This window comes from Poecile atricapillus, chromosome 8 (assembly GCF_030490865.1).
Source record: "Poecile atricapillus isolate bPoeAtr1 chromosome 8, bPoeAtr1.hap1, whole genome shotgun sequence".
Classification (NCBI taxonomy): domain Eukaryota; kingdom Metazoa; phylum Chordata; class Aves; order Passeriformes; family Paridae; genus Poecile; species Poecile atricapillus.
In genome coordinates this window covers 16,094,538-16,111,628 of record NC_081256.1, presented here as the reverse complement: position 1 = coordinate 16,111,628, position 17,091 = coordinate 16,094,538, and the positions used below count along the sequence as shown (strand labels likewise).

The window sequence follows — 17,091 nt, the reverse complement described above, 5'->3', positions numbered from 1 at the left end:
ATAGCTTGTTTCATCTCAAAGCAAACAACCTGCTGAGGGAGGATCTGTCAGGGAAGTGCCTTTACTTAAGGTGCTTAAGAAAACACATGTGAACGGTGCCACTGCCTCCTACTGCATGTCTGCTCCTCTGGGTCTCCAACCATGCTTTATCTGGTAGGAATCAGAGGAGAAGGTACTGAAATGCACCCTGTACTCTGCAGCCTTCTTCTCTTACACTTTTAATGTCAGATTTCTCCTCTAAACATGTCACTTCTATGCTGGAGCCAACTTGAGAGAACAAAGGCCACTCCAGAATGTTACTTAAAGCATGACTGGAAAGTGCTCAGATATCCTGCTGATGTGTGGTGCAAAGTCCCAGCCAGAGCAACCTGACCGCAGAGAAGAATTAAAATATTGTACTCATAAGCCAGGAGACTAACTCCCCTTGCAGCTTTCTAAGAGGGAGTGCATAATGGGGAGGGAGATGTAGTTATAAAATGAGATTCTCTGTTCCTTAGGGGACTGTTAAAACCAGTCAATATTTATGAAGCTTTTAGTCTGACTCATGCAATTTGTTCCCCCTTCTATGTGCTTGTCTTTGGGGCTCAGCTGTTGCTTGGCCTGTTACTGATATAAAATTAGATGCTGTGGTTCAACTGTATCCTTGCTCAGAGAAAGAAAAGGGAAAGGTCCAAGGCAGTGTGTAGAACAGCTCAGCTGCCACCTCACTGCAGGCAGCCAAGGATCACACACAGAGGGAAGCACCACCAGCTCACACCCGATGGGCATTGTACCAAAGAGAACCAGTTCCTTGAGGTTAAGGCTGTGGAGGGTAAGGAGTAAAGATGTGCTGCCTGTCTGGCTTTCACTTCCAGTCCAGGGTTTGCCAGGAAACCATTCAACTTCTCAGAGAGCAAGCCAGCTCCAAACTGTTGCCCTGGAGTGAGGGGCTGAAAGAGTAAATCAGGAATCTAAAGGTGTTGGATGTGGGAGGAGGCAGCCTATGGAGAAAACAGGGAGCAGAGGCAGTCATGCCCTAGTTCTCACTTCTGCCTCTTAATCCTGAACTGAAACACCTCCTCCAGACTCAGCCTCCCTACTGACTGGGGTGACTTGGCTGAGGTCCCTGGTGAGGAGAGAAAGGCAATACAGAAACCTTTTCTGCTTTGAAATGTGCCATGACCTGCTGGTCTCAAAGATGCTTCCAGTGATGCTCCTGAATGGTAAATGTTGGTGTGCCTGTGTAGGACTAATCTGACCTCCATGCCAGGACAGTGTCCTGAAGAGGCATGATCTGGAATGACCTGGTTAAACCACCAGATTTACCCTCAGCCTGACCTCTCTCTCTTCTGACTTGCCTTCTCCAAGCCTCAAGTTCATCCTGGATGATGAATGTAGCTTGTATATGTATTACTTTGAGTAAAGACAAGGCTGGGTAATTTCCTGCTAAAAATACCAGTAAGGGCACTTTTAAGGTTGTGGAGGTTATCTCTATCTGCTAACAATGCCAGCTTTCACTGCCATTCCCCTTTCCCTCTCTTCCTGCTCTCAGTTACCATCTGGTGTTTTGGTTTATTGAGAAATATTGCCCATTTTTTTGGAAAACTGTCACTACAAGTCACCCAAGGTAGGGCTTGGAGCATACACAGAGCTGTAGTGTTTTGGTGAAACTCGTGCAGATAACTATAAACTTTGCCCTTTGGACAGCCTGTCTTCTAACTTAGCTTTTCATTTGAACCTTGATCTACTGAGACTCTGTGAGAGTTCTGCACATGCAAAAGGGTGTTTTGTTGTATGAACAACAATATGTTATGGCTGTAGACTTGCACATACAAAGTGATTTGAAATGAGGGCTCCAACTGAGGCTGTAGGACATATTCATGCCTTACCACCCTGCAGCTTGGGAAGCAAAGCTGGCACAAGTAATAATACAAGAATTTTAATTTTTTTTAAATATTTTTTTAATCCAGAAGAGGATTAAAGAGGCAGGTGCAATCATGTTAGGTGATTCTTTTTTTAGGTAGACCTAGAAATTTTTCTGAGTGGAATATAGAAAAGTCACTGCTAGGCAAGAACTGCACTTACTTCAGCCCCCACCAAATTCTCTCTTACAACATCAGTGTGTTGAGGTTTCATCCAGGTGGTAGTTGCTGTGAATATCAGAGAATGACCAAGTTGGTTCATCACTACCTGCCGCATTTTTAATGCTTCTTATGCCTGGATTGTGTGGGCACGGAGGCAGCTCCCTGAAGCGTGCTAAGTGAATAACTGACTATTCCTGTGGGTATTCTGTTCTTGTGACATAAGAGTAAGGAATGACACATTTAGCTACTTTCTTCTTCCCTCATCTACTATGTAACACTTTCAATAATACTTTCTCGTGAGGTTTTTGGAAGGCATACCTCACTTCAGATTGCACATGTTTACTCTCCAACTTGACAGTCAAAAAACCCCCTTGTTCTGTTGTGGCATGGCTCATGATTTTCCTAGTGCTTCTCGTTATGTTACATGTAAGCACAAATTATGTTTCCTCTTTGCTCATTCTTTGCAATCACCCCATTCATTACCCCTGGTGAGCTTTATAATGCCTTAATCCTTGCAGGCTTCTGCTCTCCTTGTTCTTCAGGGAGCCTGAATTCCCACAGGCACCATTCCGCTACCTACGGAAATTGCACACCTGCTTCTTGGTGCTCTTTGCCAATGCTGTAATGTTCACTTCCTCTCATACACCCTTTCTGGCACAGGACTTCAGACCTCTCTTGAAGTGTCTTAGCTTAGAAATGCAGGGAGGTTGATGTCTGAAGTGTTATTTTTTTTCCCTGTCTGTTTTTTCCCCTGCATCACTACATCACCTGCCTCCCCCCCTGGATGGCCCTGCAGCATCCTTGCCCCAGGCTGGGGGCAGGTCCTGTTTGAGCCCCCAAACGTTGCTTTTTATTTATCACAGGGGAAAACAATGCACTCACATCCTTCAGACTTCCTGCAGATCGAATGGAGTCCTGCACTGGGTTTTAAAGTTTTATACAAGAATTTGGCTTTGGAGAAAAAAAACAGAGCCCATGTCCCCAGAAAGGTCAGTTCCCTGGCATCAGTCACCACTGACATGCTAGTTTTGGACATGGGCTTGTGCAGCACCTGATAGCATGAGAGACCTAGAACCATTTTTCCCCATGCCTTTGCATTAGGCGTCAATGGATGCACATGTTCTTGCCTGTAGGATTATTATCCTCTGTGTGTATTCAGACAGCAGCCTCATCAGTTGGAAGAGAGCTTTGCCGTCATTAAGGAGACTTTAACAAAGACTGTTCTGTGGAAAGTGAACATCTTGATGAGACTTAATTTATTTCACAGTTGTTGTTATCCTGTTGACCTAAAATGACAGCAGGAGACTTGGAGAGGTGCCCAGCTTATTTAAGAAGCAAGCACAAAACAGTCTCTCCCTGCCTGGAGAAAGATCTTAGCAGCATAAAGCAGTCCTAGCTCCTAGTCCCAATGCTCTGTCTGGCAGCTCCTGCTCATCAAAGCTCAGTGTGGCTTTTCTGAGGGCCAGTCCAGATTTCGTTGCTTTTTTTCACTTCTAAAGTATCCCAGCCTCTCCTTTGTGCATCATCTCAGGAGTGTTTTTGGTGTTGTGAAAGCTGGGGAAGTGTTATGTGGTGTACCAGCATAAACAGTCTAGGTTTTCTCCAGTGTTCAGGGGCAGATCAGATGCCTGGATGCAGGTAAGCAAAGTGTCCAGGGCTGGAGCTCCCTGGTGTTTAATACCCGTGTGGTGGCACAGGCCAGCTGCAGTGCCATGTCCGAGCCCCTGCCCCAGCTGCCTGGTGGAGCACACCCCTCACAGATGTGCCTGGTGTATGTGCTCTGCCACGGAGAGGGGCAGCTGGAAAGGAGAGCCAAACTGGGCACAAAGTGCAAGGACAAGGGTCCAGACTTGCAGGCTGCAGCCAGGAGAAGTCCACCAAGACACAAGGAGAAAAATCACAGTGGGAAATGGTGTGATCTTTAGCCTTGCAGATTTTCAAACCTCACCTGGGGAAGGCACTGAGCAACCTCATCAGATTTTTAAGCCAGTCCTGCTTTGAGCAGGGGTTTGGACTAGTGCCCTTCAAAATCTCTTCAGAATGAAATTAGTCCATGAGGGAAGAGTTAAAGTCAGATATAATTCTGCTTTTTTGCATGGGAAACAATATGAACTTTTCTTCTGACAGAAGGTCCTGTGAGAATAAGTACCTGCTTTTATAAAAGATTGAAGTGTCATTGTCTTGTTATCTTCAATAAAAGGAAGTGGTTACTTTTCCCAGCTTCACCGGGATTCACCTACCCACTGCAACACATGCTACTTGTCAAGCTAGGTGCTGTACAATTTGCACAGGAAAAGCTGATGACATTCTCTCAGAACAAACACCTTTCATGCTTTTTGCCTCGAAGCTGCAGCTTGTAGACACAACTGAGAGCTGGGATGGTGATTTGAGATGACCACACTGAGAAGTCCTTTGGGGAGCCTAAGATGTGATGCTGCTGCAGTGCTGGCATTACATCAGTAACTCATTCCCTGCTTCCTGTTTAATTCCTTCTCATCCTCAGCCCTGCTATGGTCATTTGTGGATCTTCTATGATCAAGTGATTCATACCATCTTCCAATTTCAGAGACTTTATCTGAATAATCTCTCAAAAATCAAGCTAAAATGAGAGAGAAATCTGATATAAAGAAGACAAAGAAAATATTTTGGTGTGTAATACACTGCCTTAGGGAAAGGGTTGAGTGTTGACAGGGTTTTGCCTGCATTACCCCTCCCAGGAGCCTGCTCCAGCCTTTCTGTGCTCTGACAACTGGAGATGTTCCCTGCATTTCCAGCAGTAAGAGCAAAGTCTCACTTACTTTGTGTTCCTCTAGTTTCCTTAGGTCCTAGCAGAGCTCACCATCCACTGGCTATCATTGAGCTTCAGCAGACCTTGCAAGATAAATAAATATAGCTACAGGAAGAATGAGGAGCCCGTAATTTGTGTATTACAAACCTGAAATCAGGAACTTCTCTGCTATGATTTTGAGCACTGGGTACAGATCTCACTTTAGTGAAGTTAAACACATCCAGGGAGACGGTTCACTTATAACACCAGCCCAACATGGAACTTCTTGAATGCAGTGCAGATTTATGACTAATTTATGTTGCTGCTTTTGGCCCTAGACAGACAACTTAATACAACATAAATTCATTACTGAAGAGTAGAGCAAAGAGCTGTATTTGTGGAGTAAAGTGCAAGACCATTGGGATGGACAGCTTTAAAGCTTTGTTCATAACTGTAGGGTCATAAAGCAGCTCTGTTGCATTAAAGCTGCTGTGTAAATGTGAATGCTCCAGGATTTCAGCTTCTGCTTCTCTGACTTGAATACTTTATAATGGGAGAAGGACAGGAGAAAACCATACTCTGGGCTTGGAAAACTGTGACCTGTGCCAGATCAGTACATTCATTGCCACTTCTCCTCTATAGTCCTGGTTGCTTGGCCTCTTTTTTTTGTCCTCACTTTTGCCTAATAAAAAAATCTTATTAAGTTATCAAAAATCTTGATTATGAAAATGGTGAAGCATGTCCAGAAGAATACACTGAGTTCAGAAAAACTTTAATTTAAGAGAAACTAGAATTGGATTTTAGACCTGTCATTAACTCAGAGCTGGCTGAAACAATGGGGATTATTTGCAAGAAGTCCAGTTGTACTGCTTGTGTGGATGGCAGAGGGATTAGAAGGAGGAGCTGGGCAGAGCTGGGACTGTGACAGGAGATAATCTGTGTGAGCTGCCCCTTGGAGGGGCAAGACCCTGTGACTAATTGCCATCTGTGTGATCATATGGAGGACCTGTGGAGTGGGGCTCAGCTGTGCACCTCTCTCCTCCCTCTAAGTGGGTACTACATCCCTCTAGGCAGGAGGCACATCAGCTCTCAGAGTGTGCCAGCACACAGGAGAGGTGTGCTAGGTGTGTGCAGTGTGAGAAGGGACCACAAATACACACAATTCCGTGGCTTTTTCTGTGCAGGAGGCTAAGAAGTTGAAGAGAAGCTGAAGGCAGTCAGATTCAAGACAGTCTATGCATTCCCACATTGGGGCAGGTAAAGTATTGTTTGAAAGGGGCAGAATTCAGGACGGACAGTTTCTGAGTTTCAGTAAACAGGACTAGAAAATTCAGGAGTAGCACAAGACTAATCTTCTGGAAATACATTATTTTGGTCATTATACTTAATGTTTTTTGCTTTTTAATAAAATGGAAATATTTATTCCCTTTGATGTTTTTTCTGACGTCTGACATCCTACTCTGTCTCCTTGTCAGCTCCCATCCCAGTCCCCCACCGCGCAGACTTTCCCAGAGCCTCCCAGGAGAGGGGGAGCAGGAAACAGGCTCAGCCTCTGTGCCCCCCTGCTCACCAGTGGCATGGAGGCCACGGGCAATTGGAATAGACACTGGGAGCAACTCATTTTGAAAGTGGCAATATTAACTTCTTCTTCAGCTTGCACAGTCCTCAGCGTCACGCATTTATGATCAAACATAACAGCTGACGTGAGTGACTGGTTGTGCTGAGCACAGCCCAGAGAAGCTCAGACGTTCCTAAACCCCAAATCCTCTTCCTCTTCTCCCCTTTGCCCACAGAACATCATCTCGCTCTCTTTGCTGCCGGCAAACCAAGGTGGGCATCAGCTATGAGTCCTCCCGTCTCCATCGAGAGCTGGCACCAACCCGCGTGTGGCAGAGCACTGCTGAGCCTCTCACAGCGCCCCAAAATCCCTCGCCCTCGCTGCCCTCCTCGGGAGGGGTCCGTCCCAACAGTGTCACCGCCCCGCCCCGAGGGACAAGGTGCGGCGGCCGTGACACCGCTGGGCAGTGGCTCTGCGGCTCCACCGGGACACGTCCGCTTTTCCCAGAGCGAGCACAGGGATGGGATGGTTTGGGGATGAAGGGACGAAGGCAGCCGGAGCCGGTAGGCGAGAGCGCCGGGGGAGCGGAGCTGTCCGAGCGGTCCGACAGCCGCCCCGGCGGTGGCCGAGGATCTCCCGCCGCGGCCTCAAAGCAGCCAACACAACTCCCCTGCGCCCCGCCAAACAATAAAACGATAATTAAAAAAAGAAAAAAAATCCCCCAAATTTATAAATAACTGTCCTCGGAAGCTGCCCGTCCCGCTGAGCGGGTACCCGAGCCCCGCCAGGGAAGGGGAGGGGGAAGCAGCCCGGGACGCCCCCGTCCGCCTCCCGGAAGGGGGGCGAGGGGCGGCGAGGCGGCCCCGCTCCGCCCCGCCCGCCGCTTTCTGTCCGCTCTCCCGCGCCGTACGGCCCGGCCGCGCCGGCTCCATCCGCTCCCAACTTTGTGGTGCGGGGCGCGGGCGGCACCGCCGCGCTGCCCTCAGCCGGGCCGCCCTCAGCGGGGCGCGGGCCCGGCCATGGCCGGCATCGGCATCGACCACTCCAAGCTGCCCAGAGTCAAGGAAGGTGCGGCTCACCCCGGCGCGGGGAGGAGGGGGCGCTGGACGGGACGGGGCGGTGTGGGGCAAATGGGAGCGAGGCAGGGGAGAAACAGTTGGCTTGGGGTGATTTTTTTTTTAACGTTATCATTTTACAATTTCCAGGCGCCGCGGCGGTTCGCGGCGCTGGCGGGGAGCCGGGTCAGCGGGAGGGGACGGGCGCTCCGGCCCTGGCAGCGGGGTTCCCGGCGCTGGCGGGGCTGTCCCGGCGCCGCTGCGGGGTGTCCGGCGGGGGGCGGGAGGGGACGAGAGCGGGAGGCCGGCGGCGAAGCAGCGGCAGTCGATGGACAGAGAACCGCAGCCGCTGGACGGAGAGCCGTGGCCGCTCTGCTGGCCCCGCTCCCGGCTCCCCTCCCCGGGCGAGCGGCGGGGGGCGGGCTGGCAGCGCCGCTTCTCCCCGGGAGAAGACGAGGAGCGGCGCTGGGGGAGGGCGCAGCCCTTTGTCTGCGCGGGGCCGAGGCCGCCAGCGCCTCCGCCGCGCTCCCCCCGCCGCGCCCGGGCAGCCGGGCTGGGGGCGCCGGCCGGGGCTGCGCTCCCGCGGGGGATGAGGCAGCCGGGGCACCCTGCGGGAGATGGACGAGGAGGGATGTGTCTCTGTCTCTCTGTCTGTCTGTCCGTCCCTCGCAGTTACGGCTCGGCCGGGTTCGCAGGCTCCGCTCGGGCCGTTGGAAAAATGGGAGCGGAACTGTGAATATACAGAGATTTGGCGATTGGAGGGCTACTGGTGATCTTGAGGCCCCGGTTATAAACAATTACTCCTGCCGGTTTTTATGGAGACTGGCCTGCACTGAGCTTGGGAGCGCCAAGCAGCCGCTCTCGCCCCGCAGAGCCCGTGCCCCCCTCGCTTTCAGGGGTCCCGCTGGCTTGGCCTGTGCTCAGAGCCCGGATTCACCTTCTGTTGGGCCGGGCTGGCCTCGGCTTCCCTGCTAGCACAGTTAGCACAGCGTCTGCCTCACACGTGCGCCTTTGAGCTGAATTAAATGTGCCCCGGAGCTGCTTTGGTTTTAGAAAGCTTTGCAGGAGATGGGTTGTTCTTTCTGACAGTGATTTGTGATATAAACCAGTAGAAGCTCCGTCATAATCAAGTTAGTTTAGATTTACTCTCTAGTAATAGAGAACAATGGTTTCCTGCCTAAAAGAAACCAAACTTCCTTAAACTTGTTTCCCTTGCCAATGGTAATTTTTTTTTTTCAAATTTAAATTCTTACAAAATTGCAATTGTGAATTTGATGATTGTACGAGAGTAGAAAACATATTTCTGTGCAGGCAGCTGGGGGTTCCTTTTGACCTTCTGTCATCCTTTAATGCTTCACTTAGTCTTACTGGAACAAAAGCTTAAACTGACATTTTAGGGGTTAATGTTCGTCCTATGAAGCAAAACTGTTGTTGGCCATTTTAGTGTGGTCAAGATCTCATCCTTAGAGTCTGTCCACACATGGTTGGTTACTCAAGAAAATGAATCCAATTAACCTTTCCAGTGGGTTGATTAAAGTGAATTAAATCCCTGTGTAGATGCTCATATTCACAATTTAAGTAGGCTGGATTTGATTTGCCTTTATTAATTTTTGAATTGAGCTAACTGGACTGAGCAAAGGTCGTTTACATGCTGAATGAAAGTACATTTACAGTGTTAAAGTGTAACTCAACCAGTCCATGGGAAATTTGCACCTATGGTATAGTGTGGATTAAGCTTCAGGAGTGTCCTGTTACTATGATCTGTTGTTACTTGATAGCAATGGGATTAAAGTAGTGTCCCAGAGCAACGTGCAAAGTAGATGAGGTTTGAGCCATGTTCTGCAAAGCCTCAGGCATGTGTCACGCTTTCAGTTTAATGGCATCACTTCTTTTTGTTTTGGAAAGTGTTGAGACTGAGCTATGCTTTGGATTAGGTCTTTTCGTGCTCTGTGTCAGTGCCAGCCAAGGAAAGAAATGCATTGCCTGCCACATTGAGGGAAATATTTATTGTTCCTGATAGAGAAATCACTGTTGATCTTTCTGGAAAAAGAATTCCCTTTCTTTGTTTGGGGTAAAGGTCGGTTTAGTCATTCATTAACAATGAAGAGCAGTGTTCTGGTTTGAGTACTTTGTTCTTCACCAGCTCTGCTTTGGGAGAGGAGGTGTTGTGTCCAGATTCTCCCTGTCTGCAGGTAGCCAGGGCTGCTGAGAGACAGTGTCATCCTCCTCTTCTGGAGTGATCTCAAAAGCTTTTCTAAAAGTGGGATAATTTTAGTGCAGCGATAGCAGTGAAAATCTGATAACTGTAGCTAGGTGCTGCAGCAAGTCTTGCTGCTTCTGTTTGCTTTCCTTTGTTATCTCCAAAAGCATTTATATCAGCTGAAGGCCTGATGTGGATGGCATTTTGCTGGTGAAAACCGCTTCAGCTGATCCAGTTTATTTTGTGGGCAGTAGTTTACTGGCGTAAAATATATGTTCAAAACACACTTTTCGTAGCATAAACTACACCTTGCTGCTGCAGCCTGGTGTTACAGACCCATTTTTCCATGAGTAGTAGAGTGGATCTAACCTCTGTGGTGAGTAAACCTCTTGTAAATTATTTGTTGAAGGTTTTGGTGTTAGTTGCAATCTGTGGCCTGTGCTTCTCTGCCTGCATTTCTGTTCATCTGCCAAGTGTGTGACATATTTGCTTTTCACAAAGCAGCCTTTGCTGTTTGCTCTTTTGACCTGCCTCAGGAGATCGCTCAGCTTTGTGTATGTAGATCTTTTTTACTAGAGGTCTCATTTGTGAGCCTTTTGGTGATAAAAACATCCTAGAAACATTATTTTGATTAGCTACTTATAAAGCAAATGAAACTGTCTTGGGCTCTGCTTGATCTCTAACTGCCTCTCATCTCCTGTGACCTGATGCATTACGAGGAGCTGTGTTTGGGAAGGGCTCCACCCTCTTTTGGCTGCCTGCTGTGAGCGAGCCCTTGGACTTGTGAGGCGTTTCTGGCTGCAGGCAGGCTGAGCTGCACGGGAGGTGTTTTGTGCAAACCATAGCCCTCTCTGGAGGATGTACCTGTGGTCCTGTCTGCTGTTGCCTTTCCAAAGGTCTGAGGCAACGTCTTTGTGAAGGGAATACCTGTCTGCTCAGGTTGAGGCTCACTCCCTCATCCATTGCAGTCTCCAAGAGCCATCAGTGGTTAGCAGCAACAGAAAAAATCCCCAGGTCTGGGCATTCTCCCAGGGGCTCCTCATCTTCCTGCCAGCCTGAATCCTCTGTGAGAAGAGAAGAGAAGAGGGAGAGGTGGCAGCGGGGGGGACTGTAAACTCTGCCCCAGCAGTGTGCAGCTCTGGAGAACTATGGAATTTTGCAGTGGGTAAAGTGTTTTTATTGAATTTTATTTTTAGTAGTACCGTAAAGAAATGCAAAGGTGATACATCAGAGGTGATGCTTAGAATTGACCCTGCCACTGCTGTCTAGAGCTCCAGCCTTGACAAAGGGTGATTGTGGCGCCTGTGCTTGGAGAGACACAACAATGCTCACACTGTGCTTTCTACTCTTTTCTAAGCACCTGGTTTGACTTTTGCGAGCTCCTGAGCTATAAATTCAAATGCTGCTGGTTGTAATCTGCTGCCTGAGAGGCCAGTATCCCAAACGTGGTCATAAAAGATACATCTCTGACTGTGACCCTGGGGAATCAGGATGAGCTTGGATATTTTCTGTCTTGGCAAGGTGTTCTCTGGGGCAGGCAGTCTGGCTGGCTCTCTTTTACCTTAGCATAAACTGAGTAGAAGTTTTCTGTTACCATCGGTCTTCCTCCCAGCTACAGACCTTTCTGCTGATCTCTGCAGCTTAACATGACCTTTGCTGAGACTCCTGCAATGAAAACCTCCTGGCTGCTGACCCTCCAAGTGACTGGGGAGGGGGATGAGCTCTGGTGTGCAATGTGTCAGGCTCTCATGGAACAGGCTGAGGTTATTCGCTTATAATGAGGCCTTTGGTGCCTGTCTATGCTCAGCAACATGACAGTGGACAAGATAAATTTGATGTCTGTCAGAGGTGGAGGAGGATTGAGGAAGTGTGAATGGCTGGCATGATGTCTGATGATGAAAGATTCTGCTTAGGGTTTTTTCAGGGGAATGGTTTTGAGGGATGGGCTGTCAGCTATATTCATCTGAAGGAAGCATTGGCCTTTAACTGGATTAGTATAATCACGACAACAATTTTGAGAGCAGCTGAGGGTCAGGTGGGTCATTGTGAAGCCACCTTCCCCATGCCCTTTGGCTCCAGCTGGGATTTTTCCTTGCAGCATCATGATTTTCTGCTTTGTGACTTCCTTGTTTAAGGGCACTGAGAAATTCAGGCAAGATGGATGGCTTGAGGGCAGTGGGGAGGTGGAGAGTGATGGGACATAGATACAGGTCACTGGTTCATATCCAGCTCTTCTGGGTAATAGGAGATCTGTTTTTCCAGCATGCATGAATTCAGTAGCTGAGGATGTGGTGCTCATTTCTCTTATGGTTAAAGCTGGGTATAAGTTTTATTATGCATTCAGTGGTTCTGGGTCTGCAGTACTTGGCAGAGATGGGCAGGATTAGCATATTTCATGCTCTTGGCTCTGAGAGACAACTGAGCAAGCAGGTCTGCCTCCTCCCATCCCTAAATCCTTAACACTTGTCCTCTGTGAGCTGCTGTGGAGGTTGTGCTGAGGCAAAAAGATTGCTCGAAAAGCAGACTTTGGCAGAAAGACACTCCAAGACTCCTGTTGATGCTTTTTGCAGAGATGTTTCCTTGGCTCCTGGCAGATTTTTGGATGGGGATAAGAGGGGACACAGCCTATTTTTGCACTGATTCCTGTGGATAGATACAGGGATATCTGCCGAGGGTTTTCTCCCATGTACGATACATTGTGGCATTGTCCATCACCCATTCTGAGTACTGCTCCCAGCTGAGCGGTGTGTTTACAGTCACCACAGGCCTCTGTTTAATCCTTCATTTCCTGTGGCCATGGGAAATGTCAGAGGATGCCAGGCAGGTTGAGATGGCCACTGCAAGGAGCAGGAAAGGCCAGTTCTGCTGTCTCTGGTGCAAGAAAAACTCCACTTGGAAAAACAATGGGATATGCCTTGGGGCTGTGTGAAACTTCTGTTTTGCTGGAATAAGCTTTCTTTTTCTTGCTCAGAGTCATCCAGTTCACATGAATGTGCTGATTTATAAGACAGAGCAACAAGTCCCCTGCCTGCTTCCTTCTCCCCTTTCCAGAGTGTCCTCAGCTCTTTGGCATCCTGCTCCTTCACTGCTGCTTGTGTGTAGTGCTGGTTTGAGGGCTGAAGGACTAAGGAAGGAGGTTGGTCTGTTGATGAAACTGCCTTAAAACTTTAGAAGCTTTAGGTCCATTTTCTGGTGTGACACTTGCTGCTGGCTTGACCTTCAGCTGTTCTCCAAGAAGGTGATAATGACAGCTGCTGTTCTGCTGCTGGTTGGCTGCATTGCAGGGAGCAAAGGGCATGTTTGCTGGACATTTCCACTGGGAAAGCTGATGTCTCCCTGGAGGCTAACATGTGTCAGTGATGCTTTCTGTTCACCTTACAGCACTGGCTTTTTCACAGAACATATATAGGACTTCGTGATGGTCCCTTGGCACTTCATTTATACTTCCTTTTTAAGAAGTAGGAATTGGAGCCTTCCTGCTGTTTTCTTTCTCAGTACTTGAAAAGATACCACACAGCTCGCTGAGTGTAGTGTGGCCTTGACACTGTATGGCTGCTGGGAGAGACTTCTGGCAGGGCTGGAAAGAGAACAGGAGAGTGCAGCCTCAGGCTGTCTGTGTAAGGGGTACAGGGCAGTGATGTTGTGAACCTTGTCTTGAGTGACAGGGATCAGTTAGGCCTTAGTGCTCATAAAATTTACCCTGTAACCCCAGGCATGCTGTCAATTATGCTTGCCAGAAGTGTTACTCTTCCTGGGGAGAAAGGTGTAGATGAAAACCTACTCAGAGCCTAGCACAGCCCATATTCACCTGCCCAATTTTTTTGTGTCAGGCTCCTGAAGCTCAACTGATGATTGTTTTAATTGCACACCAACCCACGATGTCACCACCACAATGGTCTGTCAGCCAAACTAAAATGGTGAAATTTTTTGTCTTTGGCCTGGGTTGGTAGAGGTTTGGTTTGTGTGCTCTTGGTAGCTCTGCCCTGCACTAGGTGCTCTTGAGGACAGAAAGTCAAAGTGGGTTTGTAAGTGAGTCACTTTTCTTCACTTCTCTTTTCAAGAGAGGTGTAACAAGCCATGTGCAGTAAAACTGAGTTCCTGTGTGCATTTTAGTTCATCCTTTCCTGAGCCCTTTTGCTGAACCAGAACTTGGTAGCTAGAGGAGTCAGCTCTAAGGGGAAATGCTTTGTGGGCTTAGTATGCGGTGTTCAGTAAGTGATGACAAAGAGGGAAAGGATATAAGTGAGGAAATATTTGAAAACACTGAGACGCAGACATTCCGTAAGGACACTGACAGGAGTGACATGAGAAGTAATGGGGCAAAAGGGAGGAAGGAAATTTATGCAAACAGCAACATTTTCTGGCAGTGAGAAGGCAGGGGTTTTAATTCCTTTCTGCATTGTATGTGTAGCATTGGTTCTTTACATCCAGACAGGACAAGAGGCTGGAGCGTGCTCTGGCTGGAAATGCTCCTCGCAGAGGGACTGTTGCCACTGACTTGGCACGTGGGTTGGGGTAATGCTGATCTGGCTCAGGGCAGCCTCCCCTGGTGTGGATGGAAAGCTTCTCCACCTCTGCACAGCACAATGACTTTGCACTGCAAAAGCATCTATCTGTTCTGGATACAGCAAGCATTACTTGTAGTATCCTGGTGCAAAGAAATGGCTTCTCCCTCTGCTCTGGTGTTAGTTTATTACTGGGGTGCTGGCTGTTGAGATGGGAAGGATTTATGTCCTAAATTCACCAGCAGCTCGTGGAGCCTTTGGCAGTGCTGAGGTGATGTGGTGGAGCACAGCACGGAGAAGGCCTGGGAATTTTCCAAGCCACCAGGGTGCTGGCTGTTTTCATGGCAGGCAGAGAGCTCTGCCATTTGCAGGGCTGTGCTCTCCTGCAGGCCATCTGGTTGGTGCCAGGTTTCTGAAGAAAGTTGATGTTGGGAAGAGGCTGGGCTCTCCTGACCTTAATTGAATGCTGGAAGGACTGAGTCCTTGGCTAGGGCTGCTCAGCCCTGCCTGGATTCTGCACATCCCTGGTGCAAGGTGGAAAAAGCTCAGTGCTCAGTTACCTGGTATTCCAGGCAGCTGGCATTGCCCACAGCATCAACTCTGGCTGGGTAACAGGTGAATTTAACTTGGTCCTGATTTAACTGTTCTTTTTTTACTTTGTCCTTTTAGGAAGCTGTGGGTATGCAATATCCACCTGAAGGTGATAAAATTCCCAAAGCAAAAAAAAATTTACCTTTACTGACCTGGAAGTCATTTGGTGCACTCAGAGAAGAGAAAAGGCTCCAGCCTGCTTCTTCCTCATGCTTTGCAATGCATATGAGCTGTGGGCTCAGATGCCATAAAGCAGTTTGCTTCAGAACGATGCAGGGAGCTCTGCCTCCCCATGCGTTTGGCCTCAGAAGCCAGGGACTTATCTTACCCTTGTATGCCAGTGTTTTAAATCTCTAGTTGCATTTATGGCAGTGTGCCAACACAAGGCTGTGACAGGAAAGGGGACATGTATTGTTAGTGCTGCAGCTTTACTGATTTGTGACTTGTAGATGGATGTGGAATTTTGACTGATCTGGGGCCAGCTTTGGTACTTTGTGTTCCCCAGAGCTGACTAATAAACCTGGGGAACTTAAACACAGGAAACAAGGGAGGAGAGGGGAGAGTACCCGTGAGGAGCTGGCAAAGCAAAGGAGAAGGGTTTTGAAACAAACCAACAACCTCAGTTAGGTAGAGGATAGTTGTTCTTGCAGAGCAGCTTTACAGTGCTGGCAGCAGCTGAATGGGTGGCAGACAGCCGTCTTTGCTTGCATCCTAGCAGCCACCTTTCTAGGGAAAAGGAAGCTGATGGGAATCTGTGCAAGAATTGGAGCTGACTGCAGGATTAGTTCAGATACCTTCAGCTTCAAATGCAGCAGCTGGCAGGGTTTCCATCAAGGCCGGGAGGCTGCCCAGAGGCCCATCCTGCTGGAACTTTACTTCTCTTGGTATCTGATCTGGAGGAATAAAACCTGGTTTAAATGTGCACTGACAATCTGGTGTGTCCTTTCAGCTGCAGCTCTGGTTTAGCTGGTTTAGCTGCCAGAGCATGGAGCAGTCTCAGGGTTGGCTCTAGTCATCCCAAGTCTGAAGAGAAAGTGGCATCTCTGGGGACTCTTGATTCTGCTTGTTTTTTCCAGCGGTTCTTGTTTCTCTGTACAACTGCAGGTCACTGTCATGTAAAACCACACTGTGGGGTTTAGAGAGGAACTTGATCCTTTTTTTGGCACTTGGCAGCTTCTGTGTGGGTGTGAGGTTTCCAGCAGTCAGCCTTTTGTAAGCAGTCACCAAACTGAGTCAGGGCATGAAGTTGTACCAGAGGGGCATTCAAACCTTCCTTTTTGCATTCTGTCTCCCTTGTCTTTTGCTACATTATCTTTCAGGATTGAGCGGGAGGACAACCCTGTGAGAGCTGACACTTTGCATTATCTCTGCTCCCAGCTGCCTCTTTGGAGCTGCTGTGTGAGGTTATTCACCACAGCCTCAGGGCTGAGAAATGCTGCTGAAGTATCTGCAATCCAGGGTGCCATGGTTCCTGAAAGCCACCCTGAGCCACAGTGGGCCTGCCAGCTCTCTGCAGAGAAACAGCTGAACTGAACAAGGGGTTTAGCTGTGCATTCATCAGAGAATGAAAGTTTTGGCTATCTGGGAAACTCAGTGTGTCCTTCTGAAAGTTTTGTGTGGTGTAAAATTGGCTAAAATTCTGAAATAAAAGCTGAATTAAACAGATAAAGCAACAGAATACAGGTATCGTCATTGGAGATGGGTGTGGGGTAAGGGAGTGTACATACAGTACAAATCTCTTGAGATTCAAGCTCCATTCCCCAGCAGTTTTCTGAGTGGGTGGCTGTTTTGAGTTGCACTTGCTAAGAGACTGTTTTGCTATTCCCCCTCCCTTACACCAATTTAGAGTGGTGTTTAGCTTAAAGCTAAAGGTGCTGTGACATTCTGTCTGCAAAAGAAACCAGAAAACCTTCCAGAAAAGGGGTATCATATGATCTATGGGGCACAGCTGAAGGCATGTCTTAGAGCTACAGTGATGCTCATGGGGCCTGTCCGGGCCAGGGATTTTGACCCCTCCGGATGAAGGCAGCTCCTGCCCTGCTCTCTAGTGATGTGGGAGGTAGTTTGCCTTTGGGCTAAATGAGGGTGAAGCACAGCTGTTGGAGTCAAGTGTTGTTTGTTTTGCTGTGGTCCATGTTGGGAGGCAGTGGTTAAAACTAACTTCTAGGAAAACTTCTCCCTGCCTTTCTTGCTGGTTGTTCCTTTTGCACATGTGGTATTAGCTGAGTCAACTGAAGCTGTGTCAAATGCTGGAGAGGATGAACTACACAAACAGCTTTTGTTCTTGCTGATGATTGAGATTATCTTCTTCCATATACAGACTTAGTTACATCTCAGGTGCTGTGAGTGAGG

The 17,091-nt window shown here is 48.3% G+C and overlaps 1 protein-coding gene across 3 annotated transcripts in view; it reads left to right on the top strand.

Moving 5' to 3' along the window:
• The first annotated feature begins 7,262 nt into the window (after window positions 1–7,262).
• CCDC50 (coiled-coil domain containing 50) overlaps window positions 7,263–17,091 on the top strand; it is a 42,913-nt gene continuing 33,084 nt past the window's right edge. Inside the window, exon 1 of one of the 3 annotated variants that reach the window (XM_058843568.1) lies at window positions 7,263–7,456. In XM_058843568.1, the coding sequence (XP_058699551.1) occupies window positions 7,408–7,456 (49 nt within the window). In that variant the 5' untranslated portion in view covers window positions 7,263–7,407. Of the gene's footprint in view, window positions 7,457–9,604; window positions 10,020–17,091 lie in introns of those variants that run through there. The other 2 variants (XM_058843570.1, XM_058843569.1) reach the window with 2 other exon arrangements.